We start from the raw sequence: 26,780 nt of genomic DNA, 5'->3' as shown, positions 1-26,780 counted from the left end.
ACAATCTCAACAGATCTTTATTGTGAGTATTAGAATGCAGTCAACATTATTGCTATTATAAAAAACAAATCACAGAAGAAAGTATTTTGCTTCTCTCATAGAAGATTTAATAATAGTGCACTGCTGCCTCTCTCAGAGTGTTTAGTGACAATACACTGACGCATGTGGCTACAGCTGAACGCAGGTGGCTCTGGCCAGTTCGAAAGAAAGGCAGGCTGCTGTCTGAAGCAAACAGCAATTGAACTAGCTTTAGTTATTCAATCCATAGAACAAGGTTGGCTCATCTATCACTTACACACAGGCCCGGTGTGTATGGAAAGGGAAATTCACTCCTGAATGATTTCTCACGCTAGTTCATTTTTTTCATGTCGTCTCCAATTTTTTTATTTGAGTTGTTCAGGCTGGTGCAGAATGGCTGCCAAATGCACAATCTGCTCTCTGTGCAGTGTATTTTCACCATCATTACATGCTTCATATTTGTTTTCCATATATAAACAGATATACACATAGTGTATAATACTTATTGCTACAGACAGACTCCCGCACCCAGTGCCCAGGACACAACATCATATAGTAAAAACCATTACTGAAGTATTTTCAAACATCCTCTGCAAAATGATCACTTAAAGTCATATAGACTCAATACAACAGGAGAAAAAAAAAAGTGTCAGCTAATAAAATGTGAGAATAGCAACGGGCATTTTGGAAGTGATTCAGCCTCTGATCTTAACAAGCACTCCAAACTCAAGGTGCGTGTACTGTAACATTTCTAAGCAGTAGAGAGAAAACCTACAGTTCCAGTGTCCCAAACCGACATGGCAAAAATGGGTCCTGTTTGCAAATGAATGCCATCATTGCATGCACCTCTGCTACACATCAGCACCCGCGTATAACTACGAACACAGCAAGGTAGTCAAGATGGCCCGACTGCACACTGCTTACGAAGCCCCTGTTTGCAGAGTGCTTCTCACCCCCTACTTTTGTTGTTGATTTTTACATTAAGCTCCAGTTCAGTTCAAGATCTGTTTTGCATCTTTTAAAGTTTCAACAAATAAAAATAGTTACAGTTTCCCTTCACATACAAAGGAAAAATATACTGGTTTGCAAGCATCAAAATAGTTTTATAATTTTACTGTGATGTTCAAGCAACTCCTTTACATCCCAACCTTCAGACTGGTGAGGAGTGGTGGAGCCCAACAGTGGCAGAGGGGCTTTGCATTCAAGTCCAGTTAAGTTAGAAGCCAGATGGGAGTAGAGGGAGATCACCACTTGCACAAGATTAGAAGAGGCTTACGAAAGGAAGGCAGCAAAAACATCTGAAGATTTTGATTATGGTAGACACACTCCAACCATACACAGCTAGCAGGTCACACTGGAGGCTGAGGACAGAAGAGCAGAGACCTGTCCCTACCACTGCTTCCCACAGCAGCCAGAAAGAACTGGGCACAAGAACAGAGGAGTGAAACCCTCCAGGCATCACAGAAGAAGCCAGAGTGCAGAAAGCAGAAAAACAAAAGGAGAAACAGATGCAAACTGCAGAATAAACAGATGAAGAGCACATGTAGAAGCTCAGAGACAAAATTAAGAGACAGGTGGATGCTAGCCATGCAAGAGGACTGCACCCATGGAAGAACAGTTTCAATTTTTTGCCACCCAGTGAATATGTGAAGTCTATCAGAAAATCGCAACCCACCTTCTTCACCTATTTTAAAGAGGAAGACAGGCTTCTATCACTGTAAATTACTCCAAAGCTGAACAAAGATCTATGCATCTAAGGCCAGAATATGCAAAATATGGGCACTACTCAACCTACAGCTACCCAGGAAAAGGGTTAGCAGGAAGCATCTTCCAAACTCATTCCCTGCCATATGACTTGAAGCCCATTTTGTAACTGAAACATAGGCAGCCCCATCATGGGGTATCTGGTCACATCACCAAGATGACATTTCATTTATGACTTCAATACTGATGTCCTACTGCCATCACTGTAACAAACGCAGAATTGCTGATGCAGATGCCTACAGTACAGTCACAGGAAGAAGGCTTTGTAATTAATTACCCTGATACCTCCATTAAAAAAAAACCCCAACAATCTCAGACAAAAAGCTGAGTGTTTAAAGGCTCTACAAGTTTGACATTTAGCCTGTGAAATCACAAGAGGCTTCTGTACACTGGCATTTCCCTTTTGTTAATTAAGAGTTTATACTAAGTTAAAAGAAGGTTGCAAATTTAAGAATTTTCCCTTTCTGTGCAGATGTATCAAAACCAGTCCTTACATTGCCATACACTATTTCTTCCTCAGAGAGGGTCTGCCTCTTTCACCATACAGCACAAATAATTGCAATTCACACCCCAACAAATGATGTTGCAAACAGACTGCGTGTATATCCCTGGCTTATTTACAATGGAAGCAGGAAGACAGATGGAAAATGATGCCCATAGGAAAAAGATTCTCTCAATAAGGCCAACTAGAAGAAATACTGGTATGAGCCAGATCACATCAGGTTTGACTGGCACATGAGCAAAGCAATCAACTGTAGGTTACATTCTGTGCAAAACACTTAGCATTTTTATGGCACTTGACTTGTAAGTGTTTAAAGAAAAAACTTCAGAAGCATCCCAAACCTTTGAACACTTGAGAAACTGGGGCCAAAACTAAGGTTCACGTTACAGACTAACATCACAATTTGAGAAAGCAAACTCAGACAAGTTTGTGAAGCATTCAAGCAACACACAATGTATCATAGCACTGTCCAGAAGGACACTGAGATTGTATTTCTTAGAAGATATGAATGTTTGCAGGAATTTTTATAATACAAGAAATACACAAAGAAATGAAGATAAAAAAATACTGAACAGATTGGTTTTGTAAGCACAGTCCATCCTGAATAAGGCAGGATCCTGAAGGATAAAATTACATACTCATGTAAATTTAGAGACTATTACATATACAAACAGAAGACAAGTTAAGCTGCAAGGGCAACTTTAACTTTGACCTTAAGATTTCCTTTTCAGGATACCATTCCTCCATCTCTGCACTAAGAATGAAACCTCCATCCTCCCACCTGGAATCTCTCGGTCCACCTCCACCTTCAGTAACATTTACAATTATATTACATCACACACATGCACACACATTGCATAATATTGCTACAGTGTATGCTGTATAAATTATGTAAATACACTCCACTTTGTTTCAAAGTAATTCATCGGGATTTACATTTCTCTTATACAGTACACACAGTACCACATTCAAGGATATGCAGCAAGTGAATAATATATAAAAAAAGTCTCACATATCCAAAAGCAAGTAGGTCACTCAACTATTCATATTGTTTGAAGCAGTTATTTAAGCATCCAACTACGTAACACAGAGTATTTTATTTAATATCAGTTGCTATAAAAATGTCAACAACTCCTCAGCTCTTGTGTTCTTTCTGCATTATGAAGTTGCCAATCATGATTCCATAATTAACTTCCATGTTACCATGCAACTTTGTAATGTCTCCTACAAGCCTGATGTGGCAAGACTTTTTAAATAGCAACCACTCTAACAAGGGTTTACACTTTGCTTTGGACATCAAGAGTGATAACTCACTTCAGATATGATAGACAGATGGGAAATGTCAGGGTAGGTTTATTTTAGCAATGAACCAGCCATGCTGCTTTCTTTCTCAATAATGGTTTTATCATGAAAGTTCAATGCACTGGTTGCAAAGTCTTTCCCAGATAATCCATCTTTGGCACATTTTTCAATTTTATGCATCCTCAAAAGGCATTCCAAGATTTTTTGATAGTCTGTACATTATAACAATCACTTCTTTTTTACATTTGTATGAAGATCAGGAAGAAAAATGGAAAATGTAGAGTATGCAGAATAGTTTTAATAAACAGTTTTACATACAGTACCTTACATATAGAACAGTGTGTTTGCAAATTTAAATAATTTTTGAATGTACAGTGGCTTGTACTCTTATCAAAAGGTAAATTCAAGTTTACTGTCTATCGGTTCTAAAATGCATTTATACAGATAACTAGAACTGATAAACAGACGTGAGGCATAAAATGTTCAAGTATCTTAATGTCATCAGTTAAATAGCCTCCTTTTAACAGTCATATTTTACAAATTTCAAAACCTGTACATACATTATTTTCAATTTTAGAAACTGCTTGTTAAAAGGTAACATTTAATGTTAACCACCAGTTCTTATAGTCTATTGTAATAAAACTAGACATGTGTAGATATAAATGTATATAGTATGTATATATGTACATGTGTATCTATACACATATACATACCCATACAAATATGCATGTAGCACTGGGTACAGCGGCAACTTATAAGCACAGGGAAAGTCCTGGGCTCAAAATCCAGCAAGAGCTAACAGAGCAAGTAGGTTGCCTTTGGTTTCATGACATTTCGTTCACTGAAGCTGAAAGATTTTATAAAAACATCTTGGATAAGGTATCTTCTGATATTTATTCTAGTGGTTTAGTATATTCACAGCCACAGACAGTTTTGCTGCTCTTGTCATTCCTCATCCCAGCTGAGGATGGTAAAGTTTCAGAGGGCCAAGACCAGAACAGAGCTACCCAGGACAAAAATGTACATTGAATCCTGAATACTGCAATAGAACATAAAAAAATATAAACTAGACACAATTTTGGATGGATTGCTGGCACCGAGTAGGACTTTGGAAAAAACCTTCATGTAAGTCATAATCAAACTCTCATCCCAGTGGTTTTAATATTATTTGGCACATCTGACCACTATTTGTCACTTATGTTTTAAAGGAGCCTAAGGGTGCTGTAATAAGGATTTCTATTTAAAAAAATATTTTAAAAAGGAGACCATAGTAAGTAATTTCTTTCAAAAAAATCAAAGCTAGTATGTTCGTTTTCCAGAACATTCATGAGAAGGAAATAATCTAAAAACTTTCCTTGTAGAGAGGCTACAGATCTCTCCGTGTCTATCTTTCACTAGCAAGATAAGAGGAATTCATTAAAAAAGCAGTTCCCGAGATTTTTCAGTCAGCTGAATTCTGCAAATTTAGATTTTTTTGCCAAAAGTTTCAAAACAGTAACATTGTTCTTCACAGATTTTTTGTTCAACTTTCTTGTATGCAGGGATTTTCTTGTTTATCATGTTAAAATCATATCAACATTCCTCAGTAAGTAATATATTACATTTTGAAACTTGGACACTGAATATTCAGATTTCCAATATAACAGATTCCTTACTCTAAATTTCCTCTCCTCTCTAAAGCTTCAGGCTATTAACGTAATCAGCAAAGAACCAGATAAATGCTCAGCTTTTTGCCGTCTTCCTGTCAGTCTGGTGGCTAGTAAGAAAAATCACTGTAAGGGAACCTATTTGTATTTCTTTATTCTTCCTTTTGTCATACAGAGCAAAGTGTTGCTATCTGCTGTACTTTCCCCATGTCAATTAAGAGCTGTTTGATACGTCGCTTGAGCTGAGGCAATCTTGCCAGAGGATCTGGTGGTTCCAGTTCTCCAGTGAAATCAAGCCAGCTTTCTAAAACTACAGAATGAAAAGGAAGAAGTTGATTAGAATAAGTCTTCAAGAAACAGTTTATATTAAAAAAAACCCACTTTGCTTTCTTACTCTGTCTTTTATAAGAAGCGAAACTATACTGAGGCTGTGATTTTTATTTAACAGAAGAAATTTTTATTAGGGAAACACCAACTAATTCTGTGTTTCACTCAAACATTCCAAACATAACTTCTAATTTGATTGTTACTATAAAAAGGTACCTGGGAGCAAATTATACCCTTGGCTAACAATTTACCATCTATACACTAAAAGAAACCTCAGTTCATGATCTTCTAGCTATGACAGTTCTGCAACAGAGAACGCAATCCTTAAATGCAAGGTTTGCTTCTGCCACTTTAACAGGCTCCTGGTTACAAGATCCAGATTACAAAATCGTTTTCCAATCCTCAAATGTTTTCAAGGAATTTCTATGCTTGCAGAGACAGAGAAAGAAAAAGGTCAACCCTGTTGGCCTAGATCTACAGCCTAGCACAAGGAGAAATATTGAAAGTGAAACTGCAAATAGGAGTAAGATTGTATTTGTCAAAAGATAATGAAGGACTCCTATCACTAGACTATAAACCCCTCATTCTTAATTTCTATGACTGGCAAGTAAACTTATGTGCTGTAATATTTTGTCCTACATTATAATTTCACTCATTTTCTCATAAAGATTGATTTGTCTTCCTGGAACCCGTTACTTACTACTATATAGCAAACTAAATTAAAGGCAGAATAAACATGTCTTTTTTTTCCTAAATATTGTTAATTACTAGAACAATCAGGCCAAAACCACTCCAGACAGGAAAATTTAAAAAAATTTAAAAAAAAAAATCAATAAACTTTATGATCCATATATGGACAAGGACTAGACGAGTTCTCTAAGCTTTCTGAAGTCACAAACTTGAGCTAATTTCAGGAGTCCTGAGTACTTAAGCTACTTTATTGGGCATTCAAAACTTGTGGAAGGGGGTACGAAGGATCAAGGGTACAAGCTCTGGTTATAATTTTGGGTACCCAAATTTTAATATAATACTTGAAAATTCATCCTTAGTGCCTCAGATCACCTTCAACAGAGTGGCTATGAAAAACGCTGTTATAGGTGTATTAACAAGTATCTGGCAATGCAGTTACCATCAACTTCTTTTTCAATCAGGTCCATTCTGCTGGTAACTTCATTCTGTACATTCTCTATATGGGTAAGGAGATTTAGCTGCCATTGAAGATGTGTGTCCACTTGTTCCTCTGAGCCTTTTCTTTCATTACAAACAAACACAGTGTTTCCTTCAGCAGAATTCTTCTTCATAGGAGCAACAGAAAGAAAAAAATTGCCATTTAAGAGGGGGTTTTTGTTTTCATTTCTGGTGTTGATTTCAACACTTGAGTGATATGATAAACTATGCTGGTTTAGAACTGTACTTCTGTCTACCTGACAACAAGCATACTCAAAAAGCCATGTACCATGACACATCAATAGATTAAACAAAAAAAAAAAAACGCAAATTCCATACAAATGAGCATGTATAGCACTGGGGGAGTAAGGCAAGAGGTAAAGTTTACCAGCTCAAGCACTTTATTTAATGCAGTAAGACAGACTGCATTTCTGTGCCCTTTTTACATAAACCTGGACTTAAATCATGAAGTGCTGAAGTGCATCGCTCTGCCATCACCAAAAATGTGCAAAACCCTAAGGTTTGTTTCAACTTTAGCCAGAGAATAACGGAAAATTCCCTAAAATGCAGCAATATCAAGATGTCAAAAGTTATTATTTTGCACAAATAAGCTGGCCATTCTGCTTGTTAAGACAAAAGACTTTTCCTACCATTGCTATGGTCCCATGTAACTTGCAAACCCAAGTCTGGGACAGAATTTAACATGACTGGGTGTAGTTACTAGGGCAGTAACATGTAGAGTTATGCAAACATAGGGTCTGAGGAAGATTGCCTTCTTTGAAATAATCAGTATTCTCAGAGATAATACCCAAGTTCCTCATCTTTTTTGTATTTGACCTTGCAGCTAATGGAAATGACCAAAGGAAGTATACAAGATTTAATGGGTTAAAATCTTCAGCATCTCCATTAATTAGCAGGATTCACAGTTTCCATTTTATATCCACTATGACTTCGTATCTGATTAAGTTCTTTCACTACTGATGATTCTATTTTAGGGACTAGAGTGCTGGATATGCGCTCACACAGTGTTAGTTCATGGCAAATGCCAGAGCAATGAGTGAATTTTATCACATTAACACACTTCTCTGGTGAAGTGCTCAGCTAATTTTTTTCCACATCACACAATAACAGACTTAACACAATTCTTTTTCATAAAGTATATTGTCCTCCAGTCAAGAATGGGAAGAGTGAGAAGGGAAGAAGAAAATAGGGACTGATGGATTCTAAGTTACTACTTAAACCAAAAAAATAACTTTCTTTTTAAGACTTAAAATCAATTTAAAAAACAAATCAAACTTGGACTGACCTGCTGGCAGTTTTATGAGCAATTCCTGGAGGACAAATACTGTCACAATATTCATTAAAAGAGTTAAAGTTATTTATCAAAGATAGATTTTAGAAGTCAAAAAAAGCCTCTAAACTCTCAAACTTTCAGATAAAATCTTTCTTCTCTCAAGACATCAGGTTTGACTCCACAGTGTTTTCACTATTCAAACTGTTATTAATCTTATAAATGATATTTCCAATGTAAATAAGAAATGCCCCATTTCTTAAAATTTTCAGAGCCTCTCTAAAACCCTGAGAGAAGAACGTCATTTTAACCTTGCTGTATGAGGACCCAAGTCTGTAATTCTAAAACCAAGATCATCTGTTAAGTGAATCTTTTAGGTGCCCGCTGCAGTAAGTTAGAGAAAATCTTAAAGCTAAATAACATCATAATTTTTTTTTCCTTTTAATGACCTCTGTATTAGCTAGTAAATGCTCCTTGAAAAAATCCACAGGATCAAACAGGTCCTCTAAGCTAAGAGATCAATGTAGGCAATTAGGGAGTGGTGGCAGGGGTAGTAAGAAAAGCATAGTACAGGATCCAGCTTGTGAAGAAGAAATAAATGGGAGGTTCAGGTGGGGAAGGCTTGTGCTTTCAGAAGGAAGAACAAGGAAGCTAAATACAATTTTAAAGATTATTCATAGTCCAGAAAGGGACTTGATAATAGTCAATCTGAACATTGTAAGAGAAAAGAAGATACATAACAGAACTGTAGATTAGTATAAGACAAAACAGTATGGAAAAACAGAATACTCAAGGCTCTGTGGGATGCTAGAATGGAGAATCCAAAGCCCCAACCAAAACTTTGAGAAGGAGCAGTGAAGAAGACATCTTACAGAGAAGTCAGTTCATGTAAAAATGGCACTTCCATGTCAGTGTTGTCATGGTTTTAAGGTAAGTACAAACAGGTTCATGGAGAAACCAAGGAGAGCTTTTCAATGAGTATTAAGTCTAGACAGAAAGCCTTATTTCAGATATCAAGGCTGACTACTGATAAGGTGAACTAAGGTGTTCCAAAGGAAAGAGTACTCTGATACTGCCCCAGATCTCTTCCTGGTTTAAAACAGAGAGCACTTAGGTTTTTAGATATATGCTTTAGTCTCTGAAGGAAACAGTACTTTTGTTTCACTGTTCCCATATATTTTCTTTTAATTCTAAATGTATTTATACTATTTACAATGACAATGTAAGCTACTGTTGGAAGGAAAGTTCACTATTTCACACTGCTGCTTACTATATAAACTGAATATAATCATGCGATTTAGCATATAAACAGTTATTTCTAACTAGAATGAGCAAAAAATTCCCATTCAGACTATATAGCTTACATGCCACATTTAAAACTAAAATTAAAAGAAAAAAAAGACATATCTTACTCATTTCTTCCACACCAGAAACTGTACTTCAAAAGGGGGATGAGTTGGGCGATTATTCTCACACAGTTGGTATTGTAGAAAACAGAAAGGTTTGTTTCACTTTGTTTTTTGCTCAAAGAGAACTCTTCACTAAAACCAGACTAACAAGTTTCAGACTTTTTTTCCACAAAGTAATGGATTCAAGCCATTAACGCAAAAATGAGAAAGAGATGTTTAAACAGCCAAATATAATCCTGACTAAAAACCTGTGAAATGTTTAATTAGAAGAAATATGCCATGTAAGAGACACAAAAGAAGTTGCATGAGGTGAAATTAGTTGGTCAGTAAATCATTACTTGTGGACAGAATTCTAGACAGAGTTGCTATTAAAAGAAGAATACGGTACAGTAATAAACACTATTACAAATCTCAATTTAACAAACAACAAAAACAGATGCAGAAAACAGAATTGAGAGAAAAAATGAAACTTGTCCTATTTTCCTCACATTGTGAAAAACACATATAAGTTCTGTTTCAAGACCTTGTACTTTAAGCATGGGATTTTTCCCCCCCGCCCCGGAACACTGGATTGAGCACGAGCATTTTTGGTATAAGTAATATTTTAACCATACTTTGCATCTCATTCACCAGCTGAAATGCGTATACTTCACCTGAAACAATTTGTGATCCAACTTTGCTTCTAGTGATTTTTGTTGACTTATGTGATAGGTTGTCGACTTATAACAATGAACATTTCTAAATACTTGTATGTGCTTAAAGTTTTATCACACTGAACATATTTTTCCAACTAAGAAGCTTCCCAGATGAAGAATGATACTTACCTGCTCATTCACGCCATCATCTTTAAAAGAATATTGTAAACAGTTTTTATTCTCTGTGTGAAATTCCTGATCTTCCTCAAAACTACTTGTATCTTCATCATCTGAGCTCATAGGGTCAGTGACTGCTTTGCAGTCTTGACCAAAACTCTGTGGTTTTTGGTAACTGTGCTCACTTGTGATGTACGTTTCTTCCATCTTCTGGGGTATACTGGGCTGCTCTTTATGGTTTTGACTGCGACACGTCCTTTCAGTTGGATTAACAGAATCTGGCAAAGTCATTAATTTTTTCTCTACCCCAACAGTTATTTGTTCTTGTTCTTTTCGCATCCCTGAATAAGCCCAGAGATGAAGGTCTGGGTGATGCTTATTTCTGCAATGAAGGGGAGGAAAAAAAGCAAGTTAGAGAACACCACTTACAGCACTGAACTATTAAGCATCCACTTCTGCTAGATCACAACTATTGATAAGCACCATTATCAAGCACGTAAGTATTCTCAGGTCACTTATCAATTTAGGCTAAGTTCAGAATGTCTCTAACACAAAACTGTCTATAAAAAAAAAATTACCAAAAATCCCAATACACCAGATTGGTTCAGGCGCTGAACACCTAACTCCCACTGAAGCTGAGGGTACTCTACATCTTGCACTTGAATTATTTAAACTATTATACAAGGAAGAACTTTAATATGAGTGAATAATGTATATGGAATAATGGTAGTCTCTGCTACCTAAATATATAAAGATGGAGAATAAACCCTGGATTGATACTTACTTTAATATCCCAATCTTCAACTGTAGTCCATGCAATATTTCAGTTACACCATAGACATCCGCCAGTAGGTGATGCGTTGACACAATCTTTTTGGCATTAAGATGAGAGTAGTTTTCTTTCAAAAATGATAATCCACACATGTGTCCATTGTTTAGCCAGTCTTTATCATAAAGATATTTGGCACTCCACCTCTGACCTGGGGTAAGCAATAAACAAATTGAAGACCATCTAAAGCCACAGCAGAATTGTATTTAAAACTAGAGTGCTATAATTATATGCTGTACTCTCCTAAATGTCTCCTAACATCCATGAAAAATGATTCAAGATCTTGCTATTAATATATTAAAATTTAGTTTTCATGGATTAAGAGGAAACTTGACATTTACTAAAAAAAAAAACCAAACAAACCTGAAATCCGAAGACCTCTCTAAATGGCATTTGAAAAGAAAATCTAATCACCTTTGCAATCAAAGTACAGGATATAAGAACTGTACTATTATCAATCTAACTGAAAAAAAAGTTTAAATTGGCATTTTATTTATCTAACTATGTCAGCTTACTTTTTTTTAAAAAAAAAGAAAACCTAAGTTACCAAGAGAAATGTTAGAGAGTGGATTTTATATGGACATATCCAAAACACCGAGTTTGTTCCTGAAAGACAATTGTTTTGCTTCAATACCAAAGTCAGTATCTATTTATTAGAAGCCAGGAGAAGGCTTAATGAAAAACAGACATTTCAAAGTTATTTGACAGCAGAGTTCTTACACTCTCCTTTGAGACGCCTTTTATCAGACACTACCAGACACAATTTCGATATAAGTGGGCCTTAGGTCTCCCATGCTCTGGCAGCATCTACAATCTTAACCCAACAGGCATGACTGAGTATTTAGCTAATGCTTCTATAGTAACTTAACTATCCAAAAAAACCCCCAACAACAACAACAACAACAAAAAAAACCAACCCAAAACCAACGAAACTAGAAATGTATAATTCTACTTATTCCAATATTATTGTTTACAATGAGGAACCCAGACAAACAGACTGACTAAGACTGCAATATCTTACACTCAATTTCATATCAGACTATCATCATATACAGAACAAAGAATGGGTTGATGGAAGCCCTTCATACCTTTCAGGAGAATACCCTGTCTATCTCCTTTCTGCCCATTATCCCAATACACTTTAAAATACTGACATTGTGAATGACCTTTTTCTCCTGACATAGAAAGAAAAGAAGTAATGGTTAGGAAGGGAGAGAAGATAAAAATTAGGGACACAGTCTCTGCATAGCAGGGGATAACGAAGTACCTAGTACAGTGCAGGGAAAGAACACAAGACAAATTATTTGGTTTTAATAAGAAAAAGCTTGACTGCTCAAAGAGTACACCACACAGAACTATCAAACAAGACTCTATACCATCAATTTAGATTCAGATTGGGGCAAATGGAAAAGGTCACATCTAAAAACTGTGCTATTTTATACCTCTGCAAGTAGTTTTCAGATTTGATTTCTGAAATTCAGAATCAAAGTAAATCATTGCCCCTTTTGAAACAGCTGGACTGTTGGATATTTCACCAGAAGACGTTATGTGCATTTGTATCAATTGTCAGGAAAAATACTAAAAACTTTCTTCCAAACTATATAGTTTTTCTCCAAATAAGTGCTAAGAAAAATGGGTTTATGGACAGAATCATTTTTAGATCAACATCTTCCTAATTAAATGTATTCAGTTTAAAAGTAAATAGACTGTTCCTAATTCTTACCATTTCAAACCTATCCTAACAATCTTCAGTTCAATATGTGCTGTTTGTGCACTACTGTTTACCATAAAAAAGTGGTAGAATTTTTCATATTTTACATATTCAGTTCCACACCTTTATTTACACAATTCTGGACAAAGACAAACCTTATAAAATTGCAATTAATCTGAAATGACATCCACAGCATATTTGAGTGCACTGTGGTAATGAGTCCTTTTTCTAGAAAAATATTTAAACGAACAGATGTGATTCCAAGTATAGGCAAAACAGATCACTGAACAAGAATCATTTGTTTAGGAAACTTTTTCAGACTATAACATGAAAAAGTGCTAATGTTTTGGGGGAATTAGGTTTCAACAAGTAAAGCGATAGTAATTAAGGTCATGAATAAGATTTAGCATAGCTGAACAAGATGTTATTAACAGGAAAGTTTCTGCTCAGAGCCAAACTTAGAATTTCTTGCCCCAAAGAAATATAACAGATAACAAAAACCAAAGCTTTAACAATTTAAGCAATACATAACATCTCCGCTTAAAAATCCCAAGCAGACAGCTGCAGATAAAGGTGGTTTACCCATACCTGGTGGATCTCTGCAGATATAACAGATGTACTGCTCTGGAATGCTGTCCTCTAACAGACCCATGCATACACTGTGTTGCCAACACAAGCACTCTTCACACTGACATCAGAAAAAAACAAAAGCAAAAACTAAAACTGAGGTAAGTAGATTCAAAAATCAGAAGCTATTTCTTGTATCGTCAAAATGCAGAGAACAGCAGTTTAACTTAAACAGCTGGTTTGAGTAGGATTATTTTAGTTGGGCAATTTGTGTTTGGGTAGGCAAAGACATCAAGCTAAAAAAGAACTCTAGTTCTGAAAGTTACCTCAACCACAAATTCCAGACTGGAAAAAAAAAAAGAAATTGAAGATGCAATATTTAATAATATTTTATTACAACATTCAGTATTTTAGCACCTAAATATTTAGTAGTGAAACATAAAACAGGAGTATAATATTACAGTAAAGTAGAAAGATAATGTAATACATTACAGCATAACAGTGAAAAGTAGAAAACTCTTCAGTTTAATTATTTATATTTACAAAGCATCTCTCCAGTGCGCTAGAAAGATGTGTTTTTAATATCGCACCAATGGAAAATCTAAAAGAAAAAGAAAATGAAGAGAAAATGAAAGAGGAGAAACAAGAGAAAAGGAGAGCAAAATAGAAGTGGTAAGACATGAGGGCCTAGAAACAGCAAACTCGTTGCTCTCAGTGAGACAAGGCATGAAGAGGAAAAATCAAGCTATCGTTGGACTTTAGAAACAGGCAGGAAACTACCACTTAAAAAATACATTTCCTTTTCTCAGCTCAGTGTTTGCCTGTGTTCTAAATATCTTCTGGTTTACAACTGGAAGTCTCTCCTCTTTGCTTTGACATGCTTTTGAGCATCAGTCTATTCAAAACACTGAAGTCACCTTTCCTCTTGTCATGTCACTATGGCTACGATTCCCTCTCCTCTCTCCAAAGATTTCTACACCAGCCCATTTTTCTACTTTATTACCATAGCTGAACTCCTGCTTAGTTCCTCCAATACAGCACTGCATTTCAGTGTGTTCGCAGGGACAGTCTGTGTCCTTCATTTTCAGGTCTTTCTGTCATTTCCAAAAGACTTTAAGTCCATTAACACAGGACAGTCATACTTGCTCTTCCTCCAAATCTCAACTAAAAAGGCTCCATATTTTCAACAGAAACTGCACCACATTAATAGTTGAATACAAACCTGGTTTTTGAGTAGGGGAAAAAAACCACAGAAGTTCATGGCTTTTTTAGTGACTGAACTGAGTTCTTTCTCACTGTTTCTTGCACCTGATCTAATCATTATATTATGAATTCCTTGAGACAAAGACTTTAAATTATTCATTGCTAGATGGGAAATGATCCCCCCATTGGAGTACAAATAAATAAGCAGCAGTAGTTGCAATCCATCAGCACCTGAATGCTATGCAGATACTGTATAGTCTTCTTCCCTTTTTTCTACTCCAAGTAAGATTTAAACCCTTACTTTCTAAAACCAGCTACTGATTTCTAGTTTGAGAACTGCTATTCTAAAGATGAAGCACACACGACACACGCATCACAGTTACTGACAATAGTAACATCTGTGTAGCAGAGATCTTGGATACACCTGAAGTACAATCTACAGTGAGAAGAGTGGTTTCTACAATTGGTACTGCAAAGCACAAGGGCCAAACCGGAAGGGCTGGTATAATCGGGATCGTCTGTGGACAGAAGTGATGATTTGTGTGAGGGAAAGGATACTTTATTCCAAATTCATCAACTGGCTATAAAGAAAAAGGTTACCTTTCCTTACAAACCTCTTCTACATATTGATTTGTTAGAGAAACCCCATCCTAGAGTAACAGTTCTGCATACACCAGAGTAATACAAAGTGCACAATATAAAAATATTTTGTTATTGTTCACTTCTATTTACAGTTCTCTACATAACTTCAGTCTCCAACACATTAAAAGGGCACCTTCACAGGCAAGAAATTCACATGGAAAATATATCCCTCCCAATTTCGTTACCTGAATCATAAAGCCATTTTCCTCATCCAGTTCACAAATGCACCTAACAATTTCATTGAGAGCATCATCTTCATCCTGAGACTCTTCGAAGTTAGTTGAATCAAAGTCCTGATTGTATTCATCACCACTAAGTAACAAACTCTCTGTAGAGGAATCATCCAAGAACTCCACATCTGAAAGGTCTAGTAAAAATAAATACATGTGAAATTGTGCATGCAGAGATGCAATACTTTACATTTATAGGGGAGGGTTGACAGTTAAAAATCTTAACCTGCATATAGCAAAAACTTGCTCTCAAAGACACCGCTAGTATATTAAATTTCTTGCCAAATTCTGCAAAATGCCTTTAACATGATCTCCTCAGAAGCAGAGTAGACACACTTAACCAAAGCAAGTACAGTGCAGAACAGCTTGAGGAGTGTAAGCATTTTGATTTAAATAGATGAAATATAAATCAGTCACCATATTTATAGCTACAATTCCAAACACAAACTGAATTATTTCCTTTAAAATTCTCTTTATCTTAAAGAATTAAACCTACAAATCGAAAGTTGCTGTTCAGCCAACCTACTTTCTCCACTAAGGTCAACAGACAAGATAGCTCTTGGATACTGGTATGATGTATTCTTCTCTGAGAACATGCTGCGCAAAGTTAGAGAGCTCCCCGAGGACCGTGTTAATGGAGAGGAGCACCTGTCCAGGAATTCAACAGAACTATCTTCATAATCTGAATAATCTGAAAAGTTAGAAGAAAATAAATTGCTGTTACAAAAGTAAAGTTTATGACAAGTGCGAAAAAAAAGAATTTAATAATACTGTAACATTATGTTCTGAAGTAAGGAATGTCAACACTAAGGTATTAGGATGATGAAACAATAAATATGAAATGGCAAAAGCTCTTCATATTTTATAAAAAAAATTTCCAGTAAGAAACAGTGAAGTTTAACAGCTAAAACTAGCATTACCCATTTAGCTCCCCCCTCCCCCCATCTCTAAATGTACAGAGGAATAATTTCTCCTAGAACATTATACAGTCTTCTTTTTCCACAATTCATCCTGTACCATCTGCTATCCTTAGAGATGCTGCTGATAGCGCTCTCTTTTTGCCTTAGGTCTGTTTGTAGCACTACCAACGTTGCTACCTAGAATAACCTGCAGAGGAGCACAGGGAGCCCAAAGAAAACCCTCCTGGGATGCTTCCAGGCCCATCCCAGGAGCCATCGGTCACAGAAGCCCATGACTTCATGCTGCAGCACCTGGAGCCAGCCAGAGTGTGATTGTTAGCAGAGATCGAGCTGGACCAGCTCGTGAGCAGGTGAAGTGTCCTGGGAGCAAGGGGTGAGTGGGTCTGCAAGGGCCAGCTCTGGGTGTGAGTGTCCCTCTAAGGGTGAGAGCCAGGGGGGCTACGGGAATCTGGGGAGTCCTGGCCAACTCTGGGAGTGTTTGAGAGTGCACACGAGCGAGATGGTCTGTATTGCAGTGGGGCTGTGGCCCCAGCAGCTCATATCTCTAGGTGCCAGCAACTGGGAAGACTGGGATCCAGAGGCAGCTACTGGGCAGACAGTGTCTGAGCCCAGCTGCTGGAGCGATCCACATTTACCTATCTGTATATTCTCACTAGTGGGCCCCATCCTGCTCAGCCAGAGTGGAGCAAGATGAGGTCGTCAGAGCATGCACGTAAGCATAGACAGCACCATGTGATTGTGCCTACTGGTAATAGAGTATTGACGGTTATACTGACACCAGCATATTTCCTCTAACATATACTATATGCAACAGCCTCAAGAAAAACATATGCAAGCCAGTCCTTAATCACAGTGACTGGAAAAACTGTCCCAGACAAGTCATGGAATCACAAATTGTAGAATGATTTGGGTTGGAACGGACCTTAAAGATCACCTGGTTCCAAGCCCCCTGCCATGGGCAGAGACACCTTCCACTAGACCAAGTGAACCTGTCCAACCTGGCCTTGAACACTTCCAGGGAGGGGGTATCCACAACTTCTCTGGGCAACCTGTTCCAGTGTCTCACCACCCTCACAGTAAAGAATTTCTTCTTAATATTCAATATAAATCTACCCTCTATGCTCTTTCAATTTAAAACCGTTATCCCTCATCCTATCACTACCCTCCCTGATAAAGTCCCTCCCCAGCCTTCCTGTAGCCCCCTTTAAGTACTGGGAGGCTCCCAGAAGGTCTCCCCAGAGCCTTCTCTTCTCCAGGCTGAACAACCCCAACTCTCAGCCTGTCCTCACAGGAGAAGTGCTCCAACCCCATGGTCATCCTCATGGCCTCCTCTGGACCCACTTGAGTGGATCCATGTCTGTCTTATGCTGATAAAATGGTAAGAGTGGCTATCTATTTACTCTTCCTAAAACTTATTACTTCAAATATAAGTAATCAGATTCCTACACTTTCATCCATCTACAGGAAGCATTCCCACTACCACCTGTATCTACAGTTTTCTTGCAATGGGTTCCACAATATACTTCTCTACTAAATACCTTCCATAAAGATACTGTTCATATTTACTTTCTCCTTTTATCAAAAACACACTACCTACTACATTTCCTAAGTATATTCACTGTAGGGGAGTCAACTCAATGAGTAGGTGAGATGCATGTTGTATTGCTATCAACCTCACTGTAACAGAACAGTATAAATAACAGAAATTACCTACCTTCTGTGTTATATGGGGTTTATACCAATGGTCAATAATACACTCAGAGCACAAAAATCAAAAGATTTTGTAGGTTTTTTTGTTTGTTTCTTCTATAGCCTTGCACAAAACTTATCTGAAGCACACAATGTGCCCACTGCCTCTTCTTCCCCAAGATGCCTCAATTTGATTCCAAAGGAACAGAGCATGCCTCACACCCTTTCATTTCTGCCCATGTCCTGAGTAGAGTGAAGTCCTGGAGAGAGAGAAGACTGCTTCTTTTGACAGATCATTTTTCAATGGGCTTTTTCAGGGTCAGAATCTGACAGAGCATTTTTCTTTTTTCCACAGGTAAAAAAAAAAATACTCAGGTATTCATCACAAGATGAATTTGCAAAGAATAAAATGCTCAAGTTTCACTCAACACTGCTTTCTGCATCTGGATTTTTGTATTTGTTGGGGCATTGGGAGGTATGTAGTCTTCTCCTAGTATTTACAAGCATTGGATAAAGCCCCTAGAGGTTGGAACCTGATCACAGTACCTCTGCCAAACTTTTAAGTTTCAAGACAAGTTGACAAAATGACCAAAGGAATAAAAAGAATCAAAAAACCCCAAATCCACAACAAATCACCTTAAGATCGCAAGACAAAACCAAAGAACAATACTGGGCACAAGAATATGGCTCTGATAATATGCAAGAGGTACTCTATTTGAATCACTTTGGATGAATGGGGTTTGCAGAACCCATTGCATGTTGGAGCTGTCTGGAACCAGAGAACCAAGTGCACTCCAGACAGTGCAAAGCGTTGGACTCTGATCTCAAGCACAGCACTTCACGAAACAGCCCAGTATCACATGCTCAGAGGAGAATCACCAGTCTGACCAACTCCTCTAAAACCTTCAGTTGTGCACTACAGCAGCCTTTTCTAATAATTCATCTAAATTCCATGATTCAATACCAAAGATAACAAATAACTTTTCTATTTACCTCTTTCTTTGGAAATACATGAAACAGAAGGCTCAGGAAAATACTGTCAACATTTCCCCAATACAAAATATACATAATATATCATTTTGATCTTATTTCAAAACTGTAGCTTAACTTGTTACCTATTAAAACATCTTTTCTCAAATACTTCAATCATTTTTTTGTTTTCTTTTATGAAAGTTCTTTTATAAACACTTTCACACCAACACTCAGTGTCATATACTCAAAGGACAGAAGAACTATAAAACATTTTTCTCACTCTTCTCAAACTGCATTGAGAGTGCTGCTGGGGATATCGCTGTACACAAGATGATGGCACATTATTTTTGAACATCTTCATAAAAGTGGAACCCATGGAGAGTATTAACTCAATCTGCCATGTTTTAATAATCACAGATGAAGTAGCCAGGACTGCTTAGCTTCTTGGGGTTTTTATTCTTTTCTTCGGCTCTTGCATACCTAGCATTTACCAGTATCTTCTTACAAATACTTGCAAATACTTTTTGCAAATACTTGCAATACTTTTTGCCTTCCCAGTGTAAGCAAAAAGCTCCCAATAAACTTTTAGGTAAAATTGAAGTTTATAGTTTAAAATTATATTACTCCAATATAAAGATGGTGAAGTACATGAAATCTAGATTATTGCAGTTCACATTGAAGCACTGCAGAATTTGGGAGCATTTTCATGTTACAGCACAAATTTTGGACAAATGCATAGTCACTCTAGAGATCCACAAGGCACCTTTAGAAGTCTGTGGTCAGAAGCTCCTTCTAATGCACAGGGTTTTTGCACATGCTCTTGAGGAAACAATTCTAGAAAATTATTTGATAGCTTTTAAATTTTCACCTCATTTTAAGAAATTTTAATCAAAGTTATTACAACTGATATCTAGTAAAGTACACTCCCAAGGTACACAGAAGTAAAGTCAATCTGATACGCGTGGAAAGGACAGTCTAAGTTCTCATTTTTAAAGTTTTGAATATTTAAATATGTCTCAAAAAAACCCAGAAAAACAGCAGCAAGATAAAAATTAGTATTAAAGTCCTGAAACACTTTTTGAAGTAAGCAGGCATAGTACACAAAAAATAAAGTCTTCGGCAAGAAGAAAATGCAGAAGGAGTTTGCATTTGCCCATGCTGTTATTTTTATTGCCATAATGCTGCAACTAAGACTGCACTGGATGCAAAAAAAGGTAAACCAAGAACTTGCAATGTGATTTTATGGGAGAGAAAAAGAACCAAAGGGTGTGGAAAAGGGGAAGAGATACAAAGAAACTATAAAATTTTACTGGTCAGCAGGATAGTTATCTTTCTATAAAAAAAAGCCCACAAATATTGTCCACTTTTTCCACAGAAATCATGCCAAGCAGAGTTAGAGAAGGGATGGTACTAAAGCTTTAAACCAGACTTACAGGAGTACTTCCCAAACAAGAAGGAAAAACACCACAAAGTGGTTTGAAAGGGTTTTTTGTTTTGTTAAAAAAAGCACAGTCTACCTAGAGCTTTGTACCTAAAAAACAAATTATTTTTGTCCCCCTAGGCAATGGAAATAACAGAGAAAATGATGAGTGATATGATCAAAGTACTGGAATAGGGACGTAAAATGAAGACAAATGGAACCACCATTTGTCAAGACAACAAACAAGGTTGTTGCAACAGAGATGCCAACCTCAGCTGTTAAGGATTAACTATTAAGGAGAGGCTGCATCTTATACAGCAAACCACTGAAATTTAGTAACAGACTAGATACTAGAATAATTTTAACATTCAAGGAAAAAAGATAGGATGTGTATACAGAGTTTCAATTGAAGAATTTGAAGAAATAAGAGCGAGCCTATCTTTTGAAGAAAGAAAAAATATAAAAATGTCAGTCTATCACATAGAGATAGGCTATAAATACAAAGAAGAGGTCAGACGTGTCTTTTCAACATTTAAAGGCTAAAACTTATTTCTTTGAAATTTCGAATATTTGACATTCATATTGTTTAGAAACAAGTTTTAATATCTAATGTCAGAAATATAAGTTCTACTTATTTAAGAAAAATGTAAATTGAACTTACCATGCTGTTTAGATTTCTTCTTTTTTTTCTTCTTCTTTTTCTGTTTTGATTTATGATCTTTCTCCTTTTTCTCTTTTTTCTCCTTTTCCTTTTCTTTCTTTTTACCTGAAATAAAAATTAAACATTTTAAAACAGCAGTACTATCCCAAATTACTTGCTTCATTTGGCTTAACCTAAATATGACATTCAAAAAATCAAGTATTCCAGTTGCCTTGTCAGATCAAAATGATTCAGTTAATTTACTTGATATCTTGGGCATGTCTCTTATTAATTGCTGGTGGAATAGTTCAAAGGAATCTCTCTCAACAAATAACATTTTACCATTTTAAGTATTTCCAAATGAGGTATCATAGAAGATATAGCAAAGCACACAAAATAAGTAACAGTATTTTAACAGTTTATGACATCTATTTTACTTACAGATTATAATAAACAGCTTTGGACAAGAGAAAAAGCTTTCAAAAGTGCAAAATTCCAAAATAAAAAGATAACATCGTCTTAAACACAAAAGTCACTTGAAGGAAATTTCAGTATCACAAAACTGCTGATGCTGTCAGCACTTTCTACTACACAGTGACATCCTCATAGCAAACTAACTCTGACTAAGATTTATGACAGATTTTTTACACTGCAGTTCATTTCTAACCACTGTTGGTATACATACGGGGACAAGTACTTTATCTCAGGAAAAAAAAAAAATCTATTTATCCTATTAATTGTCCCCAGACAAAATACATTCCACAAAATTTTCACTCCATAATAATTTTCTGTGTAATCAGCAGTGAGATAAATAATGAAGAAATTGGTTTGCTACAGAAAATAAGTCCTTAAAGTCAGTATTTAAGGATTGTTTCCTGCACATAAATTAGAGTCTTATTATCTTCTTGGGCAATACAGAAACAACTTTACCTCCTGGAAAAACAGAATCACTTATGAATTCTTGTCCATCTCTCTTTAAACACAGGATAAAATCAAAGCCCTCTTAATTTATATTTTCTTTCAAGAACTGACAAATGTTTTGCTAGTCAAACCTAAGTGTTTTCTCCTCCCCCCCAAATCAGTCAGTACAAGGAAATAAAGGCAGTATCATTGATTCAACAACAACAAGCTCTTTTTCCAGGCCTCTTACAGGTACTTTTAGACCCCTCCAAATCCTTGCTATGGGCACTTCCATTTTCTCTTACAAAATTATTCTTCTACTATAAACTTGTCACATAAGTAAAAGCTATTTTTAAGACCTAAACAAACAAAAGTAGCACAGCTAGGGCCAGGAAGTGTTTTATGCTTTTACATTTACTCTTCAGAGACATCACGTGTTAAGAGAATTTTTCCTTTTTCCTAAAAATATTGTTGCTCTGTACATACCATATGTTGAAGAACTTTTCTCTTCCAGTTTTCCTTTTCTTTCCATTCGCACTGCACCTGCAAATTGAAGAATATATGACATAAGTGCAATGTCTGGCTGATGACCTACTTTCTTGTAAAAGTCATTAGACTGTAAAAAATCCTAATGGTATATAATAATAAGAAACATACAAACAATTATTTTTAATGTCACTTTACAATTATTTTTATTGTCTAAAGCACTGGAAACAAAAAGTATTGTAGTTTACCAACTTCTGAATGCTTGTCCTTCTCAATCACGTTCTTTAATATTTTCTCCTTCAGACTCTCAAAACATTTCTCCTTTACGGGCACAGAGCACTGTATCTCTGTCCCTTCAGAGCTCACTGATGTGGAAGACCTCTTTTTTTTACTATTCCCTTTGGGTAACTTTAGACTATTGGTTAAAGGCATTTCCAGATGCAAGGCATGTACATGGGACGAGGGTGCTGAAAACAAGAAGACAGATTTACTAGGCATTCTGTAAGGATTGCAGCCAGATCACTGGCTGGGTCAGATCACTGAAACGTCAAGTATTGGTAATAATATCATCACACCTAATATATAATTACTGCATATGAATGCCTAGGTCTTAAGTCTTACATACAAGGCAATACATGCCACAGAAGGTTTCTTCGTCTGTTTTGAAATTTGCACTCACTTTTAAACTACTGGTACTGTTTAAAGCATACTTTTGCTGCTACTTTTAAGCCTTTTTGTTTCCTTTTTATTTCACTGTAATAGAAATACACCTCAACAGGAAGTGTTAAAGGTGCTGACATTGTCGATATCGTTTAAGTTCCATTATGTGAACAGAGAAACTAAGCTCTGGTACAAAATTTTTATAGCACTAAAATTTACACTTCTGCTTATTGCATTTCTAATTGATTTTAATAATATTTAAATCATTCAGTCTTTCACGTGTGTATTTAATCCACATTTGAATTACATGCAAAATACTGTAGTAGTTTTTCAGAACTGAGCATCATATACTGACAATTCTTATCTTCCACTATTCAGAAAAGTTTATTCAGTGAAATACTTAGGGTTTTTTTAATCTTTATCTGATGCAAATTAGGAAATAACATGGCAAAACAAAACAAATTATAATTTTCATTGCTAATATTTATAATCAAATAGGATACTGGAATTCTGAAATAATCAAACCAGAACAAACATTATTTACAAAGAACATTGTTGAGTTAATTCAAAGCTCTCTGTGTTCATTAATACTGTGAGAGCTTTAAGTTTCATTTAAATGTAATTAGGAAAGCCTAATCTTCATCAGACCATTGAGAACATTTCAGGACCATGCCAAGGACATACTGTACAAAAATGCACCTCTGCAAAGTCATAAGGGGGTCAGGCTTTTCAATGCCAGCTGTAAACACTTGGAAGACACCAGTCACCTTTGGTGTCTCTCAAACATATGAGCCCAACAAAATATCAGCATGTAAAATACCACTTGCGGGTTAAAGTGCTAAACCAAAAAAAAGTCCTGAAAAATACCTGCCAGTGGTCAAGATATTAAACAAGACAAAATACAAAGCTGATCTGGAACAGGTTCTTTGAGCTCCCCCACCCGCCCTTTTTTTTTTTTTTTTTTAAATATTCAGTAATAAAACAACAAAAAGCATTTAAATAAGCAGTGTTAAGATAATTTAGTGACTTCGTCAATCATAAAAGGATTCTGGAGAAAAGGCAAGAATGTCTCACAGTTGACTCTGTAAGGTGGCCTTCCAGGCTTGGACAGACTAACCCACTTTTACTAGGATGCAACATACACATTACATGAAACAATCAAAATGCTACAGAGTGAGAAAGTCACAGGGGCAGCAAGAGCAATAGAAAGTGGTACATCACCTACTGCACCACACCGTACTTTTAAATGCCAGATGTTCCCAGCTGCAAGATGCAAGACATCACCATGCCATGCAATCTAGCAGCAGCCAGAAGCAGCTGCTCAGTTCTGCATGCTGGCTTCTACCACAAGACACAAGCTACATGACCACACCTGAGGCTACCCGAAATCAATCATCTCACCTAAGACCATAATCCTTTCAAGACTGGTCTACTATTCAGGCTCTTGCCTTTGTTTGTATTTCAAGTGGACTTAGCTTGCTGGGATACTTATCATCGACACAAAACACTATCCCAATTATTCCTTTCTTGGGTTTCCTAATTAACATTTGTCTCTGTTACGGGACTGAACTGCTTTGCCATCTGTGGAGCAATAAGTATATTTTAGCACCTCAGGAAAAGAAAAAAGTGACACTTTCCACATCATCATGCTATCAACGTCTTGTCTCGTTTCTAAAAAGAGCACAGAAGGATCACCCAAATGCACATAATTTGGTTAGGCCATTTTGATAAAAAGATGTGATAATACCCCATCCATACAATCTCAAAAGAAATTTGTCTCAATATTAAATGAATTAGTATTTAAACTTCATTATTCATAAGAAATCCTGACCTCAGACATTCAAATATGCTCTGATATTGATAGCCACAACACAAACTTCACTATCTCAATACTTTTCAACACAAGCACATCTAACAAAGTAATCAGCTAGTAACTAAGTAACCGAGGGAACATTTATGATGGGCAGAAATCTGCTACAGTCACACAAATATCCATCTCAATGGCAGAGCTCTCCAGACTGCCTTTCTACAGTAACCTAAAAAGAGAAATTTACTATTATGCCTGCATACTCTGCATCGCTATTCTTGGTTTTTACTGTTATTAATCAGAATTCATTCTAGATTGAGAATCCTAAATTCTCAAATCCTAAATAAAGTATTAAGGTTTGCAAAGTGTAATTGTCAACTATGCAATCACTATGCCTTACAAGTAACCACAAAATTAGACAAAGCAGACAATCACACTCTGAAGGGCAAGTAACAAATACAGCAAGAAAAATATTAGTTTATAAAAAAAATCCTTTATGGAAATATTACCATATATTTTTAACTGTTAGTTTTAATTGCAATTTTATTCCTGTTGAGGAGTCTAGTCAGCCACCTCCCACACAGTGAAGTGTGGGAGGTCTGCAGTTAACAGCAGAGAGAAAGATGCTTAGAGATTACACTTGATAAAATTGATCTTAGAACAGTGACATAATCAGTAGTTTATCACTAGAAGACTGATTTCAAATTAAAAACAAATGAAAACCACAGCACCTTCTGGTCCAGTTTATGACACGTTTCCAATGCTACCTCTCCTGGTCTGGCATGGTGAGGCGACACAAGCCTCCCTCGTGCGAGCACAGGCACAGAACAGGATGCTGTGCTACAAGTGCAGCAGCACCGACAGGCTTTTAGTGGTACTACTTATTTCAGCAAATTAAAATAAATTGTACTAATGTGAAGTGACTTATTTGGTTGCATGATATTCTATTCCATGGCTTTTGATGCTTCAACTTCCGTAATAACAGAAATATCATTATCTGCACTAATATACAACTTAAATCATAACATGACCAGCATAACTCGTGGTTCTATCGTAATTAATTTTGTGGTTTGAATTCCCTGTGTGTAGGATGAATTTTATATCTAAATGCATTTTAAACACATATTACAGATTAACATCAGATCCTGCACAAAATGATCTCTTTAGGAAGGATGAGGACATGAAAGGTTCTTGCTTGCCTTCAGCTAACTATCCCAAAAATCAGCTGGGAACCTCAGGGCAGAGAATAGAATGGCAGACATTCAAATCAGGGAGCAAACCTGACTGTCAATACATGTTCGGAGTAAAACAGCTCCAAAGTAACACGAGCTTTAGTTCACCAGAGCCTGGATACCTCTTAAAAGCAGGGTAACCAATAACACTGGCAAGAGTTTATTAAAAAGAGATTGATCTTGTTTTTCTGAAAGTTTTGTACATCAGCCGTTTCTTGTTCCTGCTGCAGTAAACTTATCATTATGTAAAAGTGTACAGTGTTTTTTCTTTTAGAGTAAGTGCAAGTTTCTCCCATATAGTTAACCTAATTACCCTACTAGCAAAATCATCTAGACTGAGCTAGGACAGGAAATAACAGCTAATGATAACATTATTATATTATTGTTATAAATATTATAATATTGTTATATTAGTAAATGTAGTATTTTCCTTTTACTTAAATTTTAAACCCCAGATTGCTTGCTGAAATTATGTTTGCTCAATACATAACAGTTAAACTAACAAACGGTGTAGAGTTACAGAAACCAAGAAAAATGATCCCAAATTTAAAGAAAGTTATAATTGCAGAAAGATCTGAACTTCATGTAGTCAGGACTGGAAAACTACAGCGTTTTGCATGTATTTAGACTGACT

General features: G+C 36.3%; 1 protein-coding gene across 13 annotated transcripts in view; it reads right to left on the bottom strand.

Annotated features, from left to right (window-relative positions):
* PHF20L1 (PHD finger protein 20 like 1) overlaps positions 1-26,780 on the bottom strand; it is a 59,807-nt gene continuing 33,027 nt past the window's right edge. For 4 of the 13 annotated variants that reach the window (XM_074888254.1, XM_074888204.1, XM_074888246.1 and 1 more), the window contains 10 exons: positions 22,696-22,914; positions 22,448-22,504; positions 21,083-21,187; positions 15,917-16,111; positions 15,376-15,557; positions 13,367-13,466; positions 11,023-11,218; positions 10,251-10,620; positions 6,689-6,854; positions 3,865-5,542 (listed from right to left, as the gene is read on the bottom strand). In XM_074888254.1, coding sequence (XP_074744355.1) covers positions 5,400-5,542; positions 6,689-6,854; positions 10,251-10,620; positions 11,023-11,218; positions 13,367-13,466; positions 15,376-15,557; positions 15,917-16,111; positions 21,083-21,187; positions 22,448-22,504; positions 22,696-22,914 — 1,733 coding nt within the window. In that variant the 3' untranslated portion in view covers positions 3,865-5,399. Of the gene's footprint in view, positions 5,543-6,688; positions 6,855-10,250; positions 10,621-11,022; positions 11,219-13,366; positions 13,467-15,375; positions 15,558-15,916; positions 16,112-21,082; positions 21,188-22,447; positions 22,505-22,695; positions 22,915-26,780 lie in introns of all 13 variants that reach the window. The other 9 variants (XM_074888279.1, XM_074888269.1, XM_074888305.1 and 6 more) reach the window with 6 other exon arrangements.

The sequence above is a fragment of the Strix uralensis genome, chromosome 1 (assembly GCF_047716275.1).
Source record: "Strix uralensis isolate ZFMK-TIS-50842 chromosome 1, bStrUra1, whole genome shotgun sequence".
NCBI classification, from domain to species: domain Eukaryota; kingdom Metazoa; phylum Chordata; class Aves; order Strigiformes; family Strigidae; genus Strix; species Strix uralensis.
This window is presented reverse-complemented; position numbering and strand designations above follow the sequence as displayed.